The following is a 15,423-nucleotide window of genomic DNA, read 5'->3' as shown; positions in this document are numbered from 1 at the left end:
CAACTCTAAATCATTTATGAACAAGTTAAAGAGGATGGGACCCAGTACCGAGCCCTGCGGCACCCCACTGTTTACCGTCCTCCACTGCGAAGACTGCCCATTTATACTCACTCTCTGCTTCCTATTACTCAGCCAGTTTTTGATCCACAAGAGGACCTGTCCTTTTACTCCATGACTCTCAAGCTTTCTAAGGAGCCTTTGATGAGGAACTTTATCAAAAGCTTTCTGGAAGTCAAGGTAAACAACATCTATCGGGTCTCCTTTGTCCACATGTTTGTTCACCCCCTCAAAGAAATGTAACAGGTTAGTGAGGCAAGATCTTCCCTTGCATCCTTTTTGCACAAACTACTGCCAAAACAAGTCTCTTCCATCCTATAATTATGCATTTGATTTTTCCTACCTAAATGCAGAACTTTTCTTTTATCTCTGTTAAAATCCATTTAATTTGTTTTACCCCAGTTTCCATCCTGTCAAGATCATTCTGTATCCTGACTCTGTCTTCTACTGTATTTGCTACCCCTCCCAATGTAATATCATCTGCAAATTTAATAAACATTCCCTCGATTCCTTCATCCAAATCATCTATAAAGATATTGAACAAAATAGGTCCCAGGACAGATCCTTGAGGCAATCCGCTTGTCACTCCTCTCCAAGAGGATGAGGAACCATTCACCGGCACTCTTTGGGTGCAATCTGTTAACCAGTTACAGATCCACCCAATAGTAATAGGATCAAAACCTAACAGCTAATAGAATCCCTCTTTGTGTTTTGAAGGCATCACGCAAGCTGGAACGATTGCTGGAGCTGTTATCGGGGTCCTCTTAGCTCTTCTACTGATCGGTGCAATTGTGATCTGTTTCTTACGCCACAAAAAACAACAGAAACAGAAGAAAAAGACACAATCCATATACAGCGGGAATGAAATAAGGTTAGAGCCATTGCTTAAAGTCTATCTTCCTCCTACTGTTTTCCTGGTATATAGATTTTGCAAAGTATTCCTGCCTCCCGATTCCTTACAGGTTGTTCCCAAAGGGAAGCAGTCCAGAAGCTGAGAGCCAGAAGTTGGGGAGGGGGGCGGAGGATAACCACACTGAGGGCATTGTTGACTGGTGATGCAATGTACAGATGATATCTACTTTGGTAGGATGGACAAGATAGAAATCCGTCAGACAGACAGACAGACAGACAGACAGACAGACAGACAGACAGACAGACAGACAGACAGACAGACAGACAGACAGACAGACAGACAGACAGACAGACAGACAGACAGACAGACAGACAGACAGATAGATAGATAGATAGATAGATAGATAGATAGATAGATAGATAGATAGATAGATAGATAGATAGATAGATAGATAGATAGATTCATTCTATAGCCTTCAGCCTTGACTTGGATATTCCAGGCTTGCCTGATCTTGTTAGATTTCAGCTAAGCAGGGTCAGCCTTGGTCAGTATTTGGATGGGAGACCACCAATGAATAGGACAGTCACTACACAGAGGAAGACAATGACAAGCCACCTCTTTCTCTTTTGCCTTGAAAATCCCATGGGTTTTGTGACTTGATGGCAATAATAATAATAATAATAATAATAATAATAATAATAATAATAATAATAATAATAATAATAATAAGAAGAAGAAGAAGAAGAAGAAGAAGAAGAAGAAGAAGAAACTGGCCCTTAGTCTACAAGGCCTGAGCAAGGCTGTTAACAGTAGGACTATTTGGCGGGGGGGGGGGAGAGGGAGTTGTGTTTTTTATGTGCATGTGTGTGCATGCGTGACTGCGCACCTGGAAGTCATGGTAACTTCTAGTGACTGACCCCTACTGGAGGCATGGAGGATATTCTGAGAGGTGGCTGAATAAAGCCTGCCTCTGCCTCCCAGCTGTGGTATTCTAAGAAGGTCTCCCATCCAAGTACTTGCCAAAGTAGACCCTGCTTAGCTTCTAAGATCTGATGAGACTGGGCTTGCCTGGGCTTTCCAGGTCAGGGCCAACGATAGGATGTTTTTGAGGTCATTAATTCATTAGTATCACCATAAATCAGAAGCAACTTGCTGGCCTGTACTAAACACACACAATGGAGATCCTTTCCACCTCACTGCTATCATGCTGTAAATCCTAATCTACGGAGACTGCTGCACTAATAATACATAGAGAAATCATACATCAGTATATTCATATTACAAATGCTGTATCAGCCAATCATAAACATGATATGCTTCATATGTATCACGTCGCACCACATTGTTCCAAAATGATTCCCATATAGAATTGTAATACTGTCCTCTATGATAGCTAAAGTCCTGTTTATACAGTAATCGTGCAGAATCTCATGCTATCCAAGGAAACTTGCAGTCATTCTCTCATCAACATTTAATGTTTATGATTGGCTGAGAGAGCCTTTGTAATGTGAATATGTCGATGTATGATTTATCTATGTATTATTAGTGCAGTGGTCTTCTTTGTAGTTTGTCTCCTTATCCACTATAGCCCAGTGTGTGGCCATCAGGAGTACAGCAAAGACAGAAAGAGACTGTAAAAATTCAAAATTCGGCTGAAACCCAGTTTTGCCATTAAAATTTGAAAGACCAGATTAAAATTTGAACTTTGTACATGACATCTTCCTGTAACTGTAATTTGTATGTGTTGAATTTGGAATCTCGTGATATTGGGAAGTATCAAATGCCAAATCACTTTCACTGTTATCTGCCAGATACTAAGTACCATCGAATGTCATCAATCAAATACTGCTAGACACTAAATGCCAGTGTTATTGGATGTCAAATATCGATCTCAAATGTATGGTGAATATTTTTAAGAGGCATATTCTACATTAACATTTGCAGAGGAGAATTCTGGAAAGCAAATTGAGTCTAACTTTCACCTGGAGGCAGCCAGTTCTGCACTAGGGAACCTGCCCCAGCAGATGTCTAAAAGTTCACCTGCTGATTGCAGGTGTGAATACTGGGTTGTTGAGCAGCAAATGATGTTTGAGTGCTGTTAGAAAAAGCAGAGATCTGGATTTACCCGGATCCCCATTTGTGGGGCCATGGGGGAAGGGTAAGAGGCAAGGCAGCCTTTTGCTGGTGGAGGGGGGTGGGGCTGGGCCAAGCGCATGAAGCAGAGGCCGGCCCTAACTTGATGCGGAGCCTATAGGATGTCTTTGAGGTGGGTCAGAGGGCAGGGGGCGGCCACCAGCTACTTAGGATGCAGCACCACCTCTTCCTGCCCTCTTTGACCATCGGATTGCTTGGACCACCCACTCATCCCTTTATTTAGGTGCTTTATCAGGGGTTGCATATGGTTTGTCTTTTTGATTTTCTTGTCACAACTTGGCGGTATCAGCATGGGGCTGGATCCATTCTCTGAAAAATCGGCCTGCGTGCCCACTTCCAGAGTATGGGGATCCTCTTAAGGGATCTTGGCGTGAGGGGCGACTGAGGTGCCCAGCCCGGGGGCATGTAAACCGGGGGATTACCCTCACGCAGAGGAGACCACCCCTGGGCTTCTGCCCTCGTGGAATCCCTAACCTGCCATCTCAAGGTGACCAGCAGAGCATCGACTGGCAGGCGGGTCAGTCAATGAGTGGGATCCTTACCCCATTCTGTGCCAAGGCTTACTACAGCTGCAACCAATAAAAGTTGTGACCAATTTTATTCCACTTTTTCTGAAAATGGTGTGGTTGTGTGTTATTTCAGTTGAAACTGTAAACTAAACTAGAATGTGTTAGTAGGGAGGGATTTTGCCTGGGGTACCTGCCTTGGCCCCTCCCCTTGACGCTGGAGCCACAAGCAGCAAGATTTCAGGTGTCACTACATAAATGACTATTTAAAATGCCAGACCCTCAAAACCTTACAAAATTGGAAGCATTGCTGAAGAGTCTATGAAACTATTAATTTATGCTATCTGATGGTAGTTGTCCTTCGTTATCTCCCTGCTCTGTTTTAAAGGGAGGATGCTACAGCCCCGGGGATCTCGGAAGATTCCTTAGAGAGAAGAGGCAGCAGGTCAGAAAGCCACCTCTTGGAAAAGTTACCTTCCAGGCCCGGATCTGCCAGCACCACCAAATCACAACTGCAAAACATTCTTGTCTGAGTTTATATAAAGACTGCTTGGGAGGGGGGGGGGGTTGAAAGGAGGGGTGTTCTGTTTCACTGCAATGCAAATGTTTCCTCCAGAGACTACAGGCTGCATCCGTTTTAGGCAACCCTTTATCTGGTGTCCCCAATCTGCCTGCTAAGTTTTATTTTATTTTTTTTATTTATATCCCGCCCTCCCCGCCGGAGCAGGCTCAGAGCGGCTCACAACATAGAAATCCACAATAGTAAAATAGTAAAATATACCAGCTATAAAATAATCCATTCAATAAAATTATACATTCAGAATTAAAATCAGCATTACATATCGTTTGGTGCTTAGTTGTAGATGAGGTCAGTCTTCTGATGCTTTGTTCATTATTTCTTAACCACTGAATATGCAGTTGGTCTGTATGTCTGCTGGTAAAATTTCTGTTTCAGTGATACTTGTGAAATCTGCTGCCATTCGTTCCAACTCTCTGGGCTGGGCAGCAACTTTTGCCTGAATCGGAAAATGCTCCTTTCACCCCCCTTCTAAGCAATCATGAGAGTCAGGCCTCACAACAAACCACAATTACAGCAAACTCATGTAAACAAACCAGATATTCCTGCTTGAACATTTCGCTCTCTGATCTGTGCCTGTGCCCCCCCCCCCGCCAATGCCAGATCATTATTCAGGAGGACCATGATAAACTATGGTTTGTTTAAGCTATGCTTTGTACAACAAACCCCGGTTTGCAGCATTCTGGCCAGTGCAGGTTTTATGCTTGTATAACAAATGGAAAGTATAGTTGTATCATCAGCATAATATTGGGACTGAGAGATCATTTAACTTAGGCAGATGCCCATTTATGGAACTAAGATATTGTGCCATATTATTTAAGAAAAGATTTAAAAAATGTGGGGCTAACACACACCCTTGTTTAACTCCTTTACAAACTGGTATTTTTTTCAGTTAGATGTCCTATAGATGAGAATTTTACCTGGCAAGTTGTATTTGTATGTAAATTCTTTAATAGATTTAATAGATCTAAATAAATAAACAGACCTTTAATAGATTTAACAGACCTGGCAAGTTGTATTTGTATGTAAATTCTTTAATAGATTCAACTACCTAAAAAGAGACCCTTATAATGCTGCTTGGCAAGATGGAATCATGTCGAAGCTCAAACACGTGGGAATTGTAATTGACGATCTATTTTTATCTGATGAATCTTATAATTTTAGATTTATCAAACAGAGAATCTTAGATCTAGAATCTCATAAACTGTCCAATTTTATACCTGCTCTCTTGCCTCACTTGGACTTGATCAGACGGCCAGGAAAATGGCCAAATATTTATCTGAACTAGGTAATCCGCAACATCGGAGAGCTTTTATGCTGGCTAGGATGAATGCATTTCCTTCCAATGTTCTCTATGGGAGATTTCTTCAAGTCCCCTTTAGTGAGAGACATTGTCTATGCGGGTCAAGCTCACCAGATTCCATCCAGCATATTTTATTGAACTGTCAACTGTATACTAATCTCCGGAAGGTTCTGTTAGTCTTTCCTTACCATCCTACATTCAAGAAAATGGGATTGATTGCCGTTTCCTATTAAATGACAACATAATCGATATCACAAAAGCTGTTGCCAAATTCTTGGCTGAAATTGTTAAAAATTATTCTAAGCAGGTTTTATTGTGATCTTAATCTTAGTTTAGCCTTTTATGCTTTGAACAGACATATCTGATTGTTGTTTGGTTGGTAAGTCTCTGTATATCTCTTTTCGTTATGCCAATAAAAGTGTGATTGGATTGGGTTGGATGTATAACAAATGGCTGGGTACCCCATCTTTGGAGGAGAGATTGGTGATGACAGGTGCAGGGCCTTTTTAGTAGTGGTGCCACACTGATAGACTATTCCAGGGGTGGCCAAATTGTGGCTCAGGAACTGCGTGCAACTCTTTCACACATATTGTGTGGCTCTCAAAACCCCCATCACCGTGTTGGCTTGGAGAAGGCATTTGTCTCTTTAAATCACTTCTCCAAGTCAAGCCAGCTGGCAGCTTTGAGAATGCATTTAAAGTTGCTTTCTTTCTACCTCCCTCACCCATCTATTTTCCTCCCTTCCTGCCTGCCTCCCTCCCTTCCTTTCTCTGGTGGCTCTCAAGCATCTGACATTCATGTCTTATGGCTCTCAAACATCTGAAGTTTATTCTATGTGGCTCTTACATTAAGCAAGTTTGGACACTCCTGGACTATTCTTCCCTCCAGCAGGCTTACCTGGAACCTCCTTTGCTGGTGTTCAGGCATCAGGCAAAGGCTTTTTTCCTTCTGTTCTTGGCCAAGTTGTGTTGTCCGTTATATTTTACCCTAAGATCCTATAATGTTTATACCGCTTTAGCTAAGTTGCCTTTCCTTGAGGTTTTAATCTGCCAATGTTACCAGTGCCATTTTTATTGGGAGGAAATATGGTGCTCTATATCTGGCTTATCTACCTTTTAAAAATATTCCAATTTAATGAATTACACTGCCATAATGTATATATATTTTAGTTATTTTTGTGAGCCACTTTGAACTGTCTGGAAAAGCAGGATAGCAGTGTTTTAATGAATAAATGACTAGAAACACACTTCATGCAGGAACGCTCAAAGCCTTGTGAGTAAAAAGGCACTGAAAGCTGATATAATCATGCCCGAACTGCTGGATTCTGTGCCTAGTACCAGTTTCTGCCCTTGCAAAACTGTTGAATCCACAGAGCTCCTATCTCAATTTTCCTGTGATAAGAATCCCTGCAAGGTGCAGAAAGATCGAGGCTGCTCTGAGGTTTCATATCAACATTCCTTTATTAACATTCCATCTTGGTAGAAGAAATCACATGCAAAACTGAAAGGATATTGCGAAAGACAATTGCACTAACTCCTGCCGACTGTTAAAGATGCAGAGAGAGGTGCACACAAGGACAGGGGAAAGAGCTTGGGGTGTTTGCAAGCCAGAGGAAGGAATGGGGCATGATTGGGAGGTGGCTGAATGGGCAAAGAAAGCTCCCGCATACTGTTTTCTTTAGAAATCTTCATCAGAGCTCCCTGGTTTCTTGGCATTTGTCTCTCCTGTTCAGTTGCTGTCCTGTCTCTAACAGCTACAAAAGAAAATGCAGCCACTGTTTTTTGTTTTTCTCTTCTGCTTGTCCAACAGCTCCATTACCTACTCTGTTCTCCTTTCTGCTCTGGGGCAATATTGGAATCTTACCCTCAGCAAGTGAGAGGTAAGAGCAGGGTGGTTGAACAAGGGAACAGACAGGAAAGCAAAACCCTGGCTGCATGGTGCTTCTTTTTCAGTGGCGGGTGTGTCTGGGAGTACAGACTTCTTTCAGGATGGCCATCTACAAAGAGCATACAATCAACATTTCAGCTATAATGAAGAATGCAAGATTTGGAGAGGGAAGGGTAATGGGGGAAAATGAAACCAGGACTCTGCATTGTTGCTTCCACAACTGAGGGCTGTGGGATAACCACAGTGAACAATTTGTACACTATAGATTTGGAACTGGATTGGATCGCATGTCCATGAAGGCTTTGAATGCTGATAATGAAATCTTAGAAACTTAGAGCTTCCCATGGGCCCACCAGCCCAAAGAACTGGGGAATCAAGGACCCCAGTCTACAGCAAATATTAATTTCATTGCAAAAGTTTTCACTATGCCATGAAAACAACTGAGGACATCAATAGAATTAATATCTCAGTCTTGAACTTACTAATGAATGGGAAATGTTCATGGAGGAGGCTGGGTTAAGAAAAGGAGGTTGGCTGCCATGACATCTGGAAAGGGATTTTCTGAAGCCATGGAATGCAACAGAATAAACAAGCATGCATCATGCAAGAAAGGACTCTATGGAACCCCAAGTTGCAATGAAGGAAAGGTTAGTGTATTTCTGTCCAGATTGGAAAGAGACAATAGAGGGAGTTTTTAAAAAGAGAGTTGAAGGTGGTATGGGAGTGGTGCCTATTCTATCTTCTTCCTACTTCTTCCTCTGACAATCAAATAGTACAGGATCAGCAATCACTCTTGCTCCTTCCCAATCTGCACACTTCAGGAGAGCTGTCCGCCATATATATTTCAACAGGCCAAATACACATGTGAGTGTATTTATCCTTCACCTTATCAAAATAAAATTGAAGAAGGTTTAGAAAAATAGTTGCATAACTATTCTAGGGATGAACAGGGCAGTTAAGTCGGTGATCATGGGTGCTAATCAATAGGTACCCATCTCATCTGCTTTGTTTCTGGCACACTGGAAAGGTGCAAAATCATTTTTGTTTTCCCCCAGAGTTTGCTCCAGGACAGAAAAAATGTCTGACTTTTCAGAACAGTGAAATCAAATCTCTATCACAATTACAACGTTACATCCGGTTATAGGCAGCAGTGGTTAAAATTAATTAGAAAGTTTTCAAGGCAGTGTTCCCAAAACTGGAGTCAAGACAGATTGTGTTAAGTGTGGTAGAGATAGTTTGGATAATATCTGCACTGCACTGAAAATTCTAGTATTTGTCTTTGAACAAGCTCTGGAAATATGTTTTTGCAAGTTCACAATGCATCAGGTACAAGGAAGCTGTGCTGGATACCTATTGGTTCGTGCCTGTGTCATCAGCACCATCCCTTCCCTGAAAAACCCTAGAACACTGTTTTAAAAGATTTTGGTAATGTACAGGATAAATGTACATGCGTATAGATACACCTTTAAAATACATAGCCTGCTTGAAGCATATGAGGAGAGACAAGAGTGAGAAGGGATCCATCATTCAATTTTAACTACTCACAAACACACGTGTGTGTATGTAAGTTATGGAGCTGGGTTTATACCCCAGATGCAGAACCTATATCATGTCTGTCTTTGCAGAGGTTACAGTGAGTGAAAGCTACATGTGCTGGTACAGCGTTCTTACTATTCCCAGTTCTATTATCTGTCTCCAGTTTCTGCTGGCCAGTTGTCAAAAAGGTCACAAAGAATAAGCCATAGAAAAGGTAACCTCTCTCCCCAATGTCTATTTCACTTAAGAAATTGGGGCTCTGCAGGAAATGCCCAAAAACTCTACAGGGCTGGCAAGGGGGAATCAAAGAAGTTAGATCAAAGAGAGCACAAAAGGTCAAGAAACACAGGATGGACTATCAGTTCTGCAAATAAATGCATGTGCATTATATATTTGTGCAATGGTGTATGCAATACAATATATGATCTAGGAGCTGAGGAACTGGTGTGTGCAGAATAAGGACAGAGACCAAGTGCAAAGGAGAACTTCATGGTCTGTGTGATAAGGGGAAAGGAGGGAGCATCAGCATCATGTTTCAAACAGAAGGGATGGTAATGATGGTTCTGGAATCAAAGGCAGTCCGGGGAGAAAGCTGCAGAGCGCTGTGTCTCTTCTGTGGTCAGACTGGCTAGGCTGGTGATTGCTCTTCTGGAAGCTGGAAGGTGCTGTTCAGAGGACCAATCAGGAACCTGGCTGGATGCTGCTGTTTCATCCACTTCTTCATAGACACTGCAGGAAGAAGAGAGACTGCTGAAACGTGCACTGCACTGACTATATACAGTATGCTGTCCACCCTAGAAACAAAAGAAAACCCCACAGAGCAGAACAACATGCAGCCTTGAACTTCTGGTTCCTAACTGAAAGGAGACGCTCACTGATTTCCTGATAGAATATCCAGTTGAGATTTTGGAACTTCTCAGCAGGTCCCTGTTGGCATCAGGGCCTGAGTACTAGAGGGGGTCATAACTTCACTGCAGATGGTGCTTTGCACACAGTGGTGGGAAGTGGCATCAAGTTGCAGCTGATTTATGGTAGGTTTTTCAAGGCAAAAGGAGCCCCATGGTGCAGAGTGGTAAGCTGCAGTACTGCAGTCCAAGCTCTGTTCACGACCTGAGTTTGATCCTGGTGGAACCTGGGCTCAGGAAGCTGGCTCAAGGTTGACTCAGCCTTCTATGCTTCCGAGGTTAGTAAAATGAGCACTCAGCTAGCTGGGGGGCGGAAATTGTAAATTACTGGAGAAGACAATGGCAAACCACCCTGTAAAATGTCTGCCAAGAAAATATTGTGATGTAACATCACCCCATGGGTCAGTAACAACTTGGTGCTTGCACCTTTACCTTTACCTTTTTTTTTCAAGGCAAGAGATGTTCAGAGGTGGTTTACCATTGCCTGCCTCTGAATAGGAACCCTGGACTTCCTCGGTGGTCTCCCATCCAAGTACTAACTATAGCACTGAACCTACATAGCTTCTGAAAACTGATTTGAGATTGGGCTCACCTGCAAGGAGATGGTCCCCAATTTAATCCCCAGCATCTATGGTTAAAGGAGGCAGCAGGTACTGGAAAAGACCTTTATCATCCATGACTAGAGAGCTGCTGTGGGTCTGAATAGATAATACCAGGGGTGGGATTCTAGCAGGAGCTGCTTTGCATATTAGGCCACACACCCCTGATGTAGCCAATCCTCCAAGAGCTTACAAAAAAGAGCCTTGTAAGCTCTTGAAGGATTGGCTACATCAGGGAGTGTGGCCTCATATGCAAAGGAGCTCCTGCTAGAATCCCACCCCTGGATAATACTGAGCAAGATGGACCAAGGGTCAGTCTGGGCATGAAGCAGTTTCATAAGTCCACCTGTCTTGCCTAGCTAGCCCTTGAAACCTGCCAGATCTATTTTCATCCACGGCCTCAACAGCAGATGCAGGGATCCACACCTCTCCCTGGATGAAATTATGTACGCTCTGTGCGGATATCGCCCACTTGTCCCTTAACGGTGGATAACGATATGTCTACATTCAGGAAATGCAATGCCTTCTATATTTGACTGCATCATTTAATAGCCAACACCCCCTCATGGTTCAGTCCAATCTCCCCAAGAGCTTCACTAGCAGGCAGCAAGCACAGTCCCCCCCCTTGTCTAAAATGCCTTCCAAGCAGGCACTGCAAAACTCACATAGGTATGAGAAAGCCTGCAATCTTTGGCATAATCTTTTCCCCCTTCTGGCTGCAGATCTGCATTTTATAGGGAAAGCAGCAGAATCCTTGAAATATTAACGACCCAGTAGTTTGTTTCTAAATCGAAGACCACAGCTGGAGAGAATCTTTCCTAATCCAAGTGAAGAAAGGATTATAGAAATTGACTCTTTGAATATCTACAGATTATAGAACAAAGTTTGAGTCCTTGAAGACCAACAAAGTTTAATTCTGGGTATAAGCTTTTGTGTGCATGCACAAAATGTATTTGAAGAAGTGTGCATGCACACTAAAGCTTATACCCAGAATTAAACATTGCTGGTCTTCAAGGTGCCACTCAACTCAAATTTTGCTCTGCTGCTTTAGACCAACATGGCTGTCCACCCGAATCTACAGATGATGATGATGATGGTTACCTATAAAACCAAATTCTAACTCCCTGCTACCACACCCCCAATCAAAGGTGAAGCCTTCATCCAACTTTAAGGAGCTTGCCTGTTGAAAGCCATTTAAGTGGGGAAGAAGAGAAGGAGGAAGAGATTGGATTTATACCCCATCCTTCATTACCTGAAGGAGTCTCAGAACGTCTTATAATCTCCTTCCCTTTCCCTCCCCACAACAGACACCCTGTGAGGTAGGTGGAGCTGAGAGAGCTCTGACAGAAACTTATATGGAGAGGAACAGATCTGAGAGCACTTGTGACTGACTCAAGGCCACAGCAGCAGGTGCATGTGGAAGGCTGGGGTCCACTCCATAAAATCTGCAAGGTCTGCCCCCCAACCCCCGCAAGCCACTAGTTCAGTTAGATTTACCAGATGTCCTCTTTTAAAGGAGATTTCCTATTTTTTAATTTATTTTTGTGTGTGTCTGTCCTCCTTTGGGCTATTTTTTAAAAAATGATGAAAATGTCCTCTTTTGGGGTTGGATGGTTTGGAACATTTCTAGCTAGTAGCAATTATCACAGCTTAAATAACAGGGAGACTTAAAATGAAATTTGTCATAGTGATCACTAGTTTGAAGTATTCATTCAGGAAGTACGTCCTCTTCTTTTGCTTTTCAGAATATGTTAACTCTACTTTAGTGTAACCCAAGAAATGCACAACTGTTCCACAAGATCTAAGGTTCTTCTAAGGGACCTTGGCCAGTTCCGCAGGGCCTGTAAGACAGCCCTCTTCCGGCTGGCCTATAATTAACTGGCATTAGAAATTCTATAGAAGGTTCAGTGTAGTATTTTGATAGATTGCTGTTTAAATATTTTATTATTTTACTGTTTTAACTGTTGTAATTGATGTATTTTAAATTTAATATTCTATGTTAGATTTTATATGTTGTGAGCCGCCCTGAGCCACTTCGGTGGGAAGGGCGGGATATAAATTGAAATAAACTTACACTTAAACTTCTTTCAAGGAATGCCATCTTGGGGGGGTGGGATTCCATGTTCCCTGCAATCTATTTCTATTCTGGTGTGAGAAAATCCTGTCTTATCCAGGTAGCAAGGCCATTGCTTTTTGGAGTACTTCTTGAGACTGTTGAATTGCAACTGATAATAAAGCTCAAGACAATGCATCTACCTGGACTTAGAGACCTTGGTTTCCTGTCTCAGTACAAATGCTGATTTATCCAAGCTTACTACCCCTCTGCACATCACACTTAATCCAATCATGCCTGCTATTATCATTCACCTGCTAATGTCATTCAGCATCTTAAATCACTCCAGTTTTCCAATATAGAAGGCAGATGGACTCACATTCTAGCTCAGGAGTGGCCAAACTTGTTTAACATAAGAGTCATGTAAAATAAATGTCAGGTGTTTGAGAGCCGGAAGACATGAACATCAGATGTTTGAGAGCCGGAAGACAGGAAGGAAAGCAGTCAGGCAAGGGAGGTGGGAGGGAGAGGTAGAAAGAAAGCAACTTGAACTTTAAATGCATTCTTCAAGTCACCAGCTGTTTCATATATATATAGTAAAGGTGGCCCCCTGTGCAAGCACCAGTCATTTCCGACTCTGGGGTGACGTTGCAACATGATGGCAGAATTTTCAATGGGGTGGTTTGCCATTGCCTTCTCCAGTCATCTACATCCCGCCCACCCCCCACCCCAGCAAACTGGGTACTCATTTAACCAACCTCAGAAGGATGGAAGGCTGAATCAACCTTGAGACGGCTACCTGAACCCAACTTACACTGAGATCGAACTCAGGTCATGAGCAGAGGGTAATATGAAAAGAGTAATATTTCCAGACAATGCAGGAAGTTGTAGGGGATTAAAGGTTAAAAACCATTAATTTAGAGTCTTGCTGAAGCCCCTTCCTCCTTCTCAGGGTGTTGATACTTGGAGCTGTCCCAGGTCCTGTACAGACCTGTCTGTTAGTGAACCAGGTGCTTGCTGCTAGGGATAAGCATGGCCCAAACCACGAATCATAATTCATGCTAAAAATGGCCAATTTGTAGTTCGTTCTGAACTGGTTCGTTTGATCCCACCACACCCAAACATGAACCAGCTTTTTTTCTTGGCATGTTGTTTGGTTCACATCTGGCTTGTTTTTCCAGATAGCGCCCTAGCATGATTCCCCAGACCCCACCTGCGTTTCTGAGCAGTTTCATACATAATATAAGAACATAAGAGAAGCCATGTTGGATCAGACCAATGGCCCATCCAGTCCAACACTCTGTGTCACACAGTGGCCAAAAAAAACCCCCAAGTGCCATCAGGAGGTTCACAAGTGGGGCTAGAAGCCCTTCCACTTTGCACCCCCCCCCCCCCGCCCAGCACCAAAAATACAGAGCATCATTGCCCCAGAAAGTTCCAACAATATGCTGTGGCTAACAGCCACTGATAGACCTCTGCTCCATATTTTTATCCAATCCGCTCTTGAAGCTAGCTATGCTTGTAGCCGCCGCCACCTCCTGTGGCAGTGAATTTCACATGTTAATCACCCTTTGGGTGAAGTACTTCCTTTTATCCATTCTAACCTGACTGCTCAGCAATTTCATTGAATGCCCACGAGTTCTTTTATTGTGAGAAAGGGAGAAAAGTACTTCTTTCTCTACTTTCTCCATCCCATGCATAATCTTGTAAACCTCTTATCATGTCACCCCTCAGTCGACCTTTCTCCAAGCTAAAGAGCCCCAAGCGTTTTAACCTTTCTTCATAGGGAAAGTGTTCCAAACCTTTAATCATTCTAGTTGCCCTTTTCTGGACTTTTTCCAATGCTATAATATCCTTTTTGAGGTGTGGTGACCAGAATTGTACACAGTATTCCACATGAGATCGCACCATCGATTTATACAGGGGCATTATGATACTGGCTGATTTGTTTTCAGTTTCCTTCCTAATAATTTGCAGTGAAACTGACTAGAAGCAGCAGCTCCCCGATCCCCAAACTGAATGAACCAACAAACCACAAATCATTCAGAAAACTGAAAAACATGAAACAAAATGAACCACTGAATCAGGCAACCCAACAAACCGTGAAACAAAATGAACCACCATTTTTGGGTTCCATGCCCATCCCTACTTTCTGCTGCTGACTCTTTCCACTGATCTGCCTTCTCAGGCCTGGTTTAACGCCCTCAAAGTTTAAAGCCTGGCTATAAGAACAGGCTACTCCTGCCCACAGCTGGCCTTCAGATCTTGTCCTGAGAAGTTCCTTCCATCTCTCAGAGAATAACAATTTCGGCATTGTGCACTGGGGCTGTGAGAGGGCTGCCAGTGCATGAACAAATGATAAATGAACTAAAGGCCATTGTGAACCCTGAGAATGCACTAAGCCAGTGTGGTGGCGAGAGGGTTAGTCTTTGAGACCAAGGTTCAAATCCCCGCTCTCCCATGGAAGCTTGCTGGGTGACCTCAGGCAAGTCACAAACTCTCAACCTCGCTTACCTCACAGGGTTGTTGTGAGGGCAAAATGTGGGAGAGTAGAATGATGTGAGCTGCTTTGGGTTCTCACTGGGGAGTCCAGCAGGGTGCAAATGAAGTAAATAAATAAATGCAGAGAAAGTTGCCTGCTGAAGCTATAAATGGTTTAACACAATGTTTCGTACCACTCAGCAGTCATGCTTCTGCTATCTCCGAAGGGCATAACACCGAAGGGCAACAAACTCATCATTTCTGATGCAATGATGCTCAACACAATCCTTCTCAGGAGGCTGCCTGTTGCATCTCTGTGTGAGTCTGTACTCTGAGGCCATCTCCCTCCACTTCAAAGGCTCACCTCGAAGCACAGAGGATGAGTAATCCATCCTCTTGCACACTTTAGTGAAGTCTATCTCCCAATTTAATGCAGGGGTAAAAATTACCAGATATAATATGGAGGAAAATTTTCCCTGCAGCTTGAGCCACCTCTTTCCCAGAAGACCACA

At 43.0% G+C, this 15,423-nt stretch overlaps 2 protein-coding genes across 2 annotated transcripts in view; one reads left to right on the top strand and one right to left on the bottom strand.

Annotated features, from left to right (window-relative positions):
* VSIG2 (V-set and immunoglobulin domain containing 2) overlaps window positions 1–4,109 on the top strand; it is a 30,306-nt gene extending 26,197 nt beyond the window's left edge. Inside the window, exons 6-7 of the mRNA XM_060251722.1 lie at window positions 775–928; window positions 3,959–4,109. Of these exons, the coding sequence (XP_060107705.1) occupies window positions 775–928; window positions 3,959–4,103 (299 nt within the window). The 3' untranslated portion in view covers window positions 4,104–4,109. The remainder of the gene's footprint in view (window positions 1–774; window positions 929–3,958) is intronic.
* Window positions 4,110–6,891: 2,782 nt separating this feature from the next.
* NRGN (neurogranin) overlaps window positions 6,892–15,423 on the bottom strand; it is a 58,995-nt gene continuing 50,463 nt past the window's right edge. The window contains exon 3 of the mRNA XM_060251455.1: window positions 6,892–9,602. The gene's annotated coding sequence lies outside the window, so the exon portion shown is untranslated. The remainder of the gene's footprint in view (window positions 9,603–15,423) is intronic.

The sequence above is a fragment of the Heteronotia binoei genome, chromosome 12, assembly GCF_032191835.1.
Source record: "Heteronotia binoei isolate CCM8104 ecotype False Entrance Well chromosome 12, APGP_CSIRO_Hbin_v1, whole genome shotgun sequence".
Lineage (NCBI taxonomy): Eukaryota > Metazoa > Chordata > Lepidosauria > Squamata > Gekkonidae > Heteronotia > Heteronotia binoei.
This window is presented reverse-complemented; position numbering and strand designations above follow the sequence as displayed.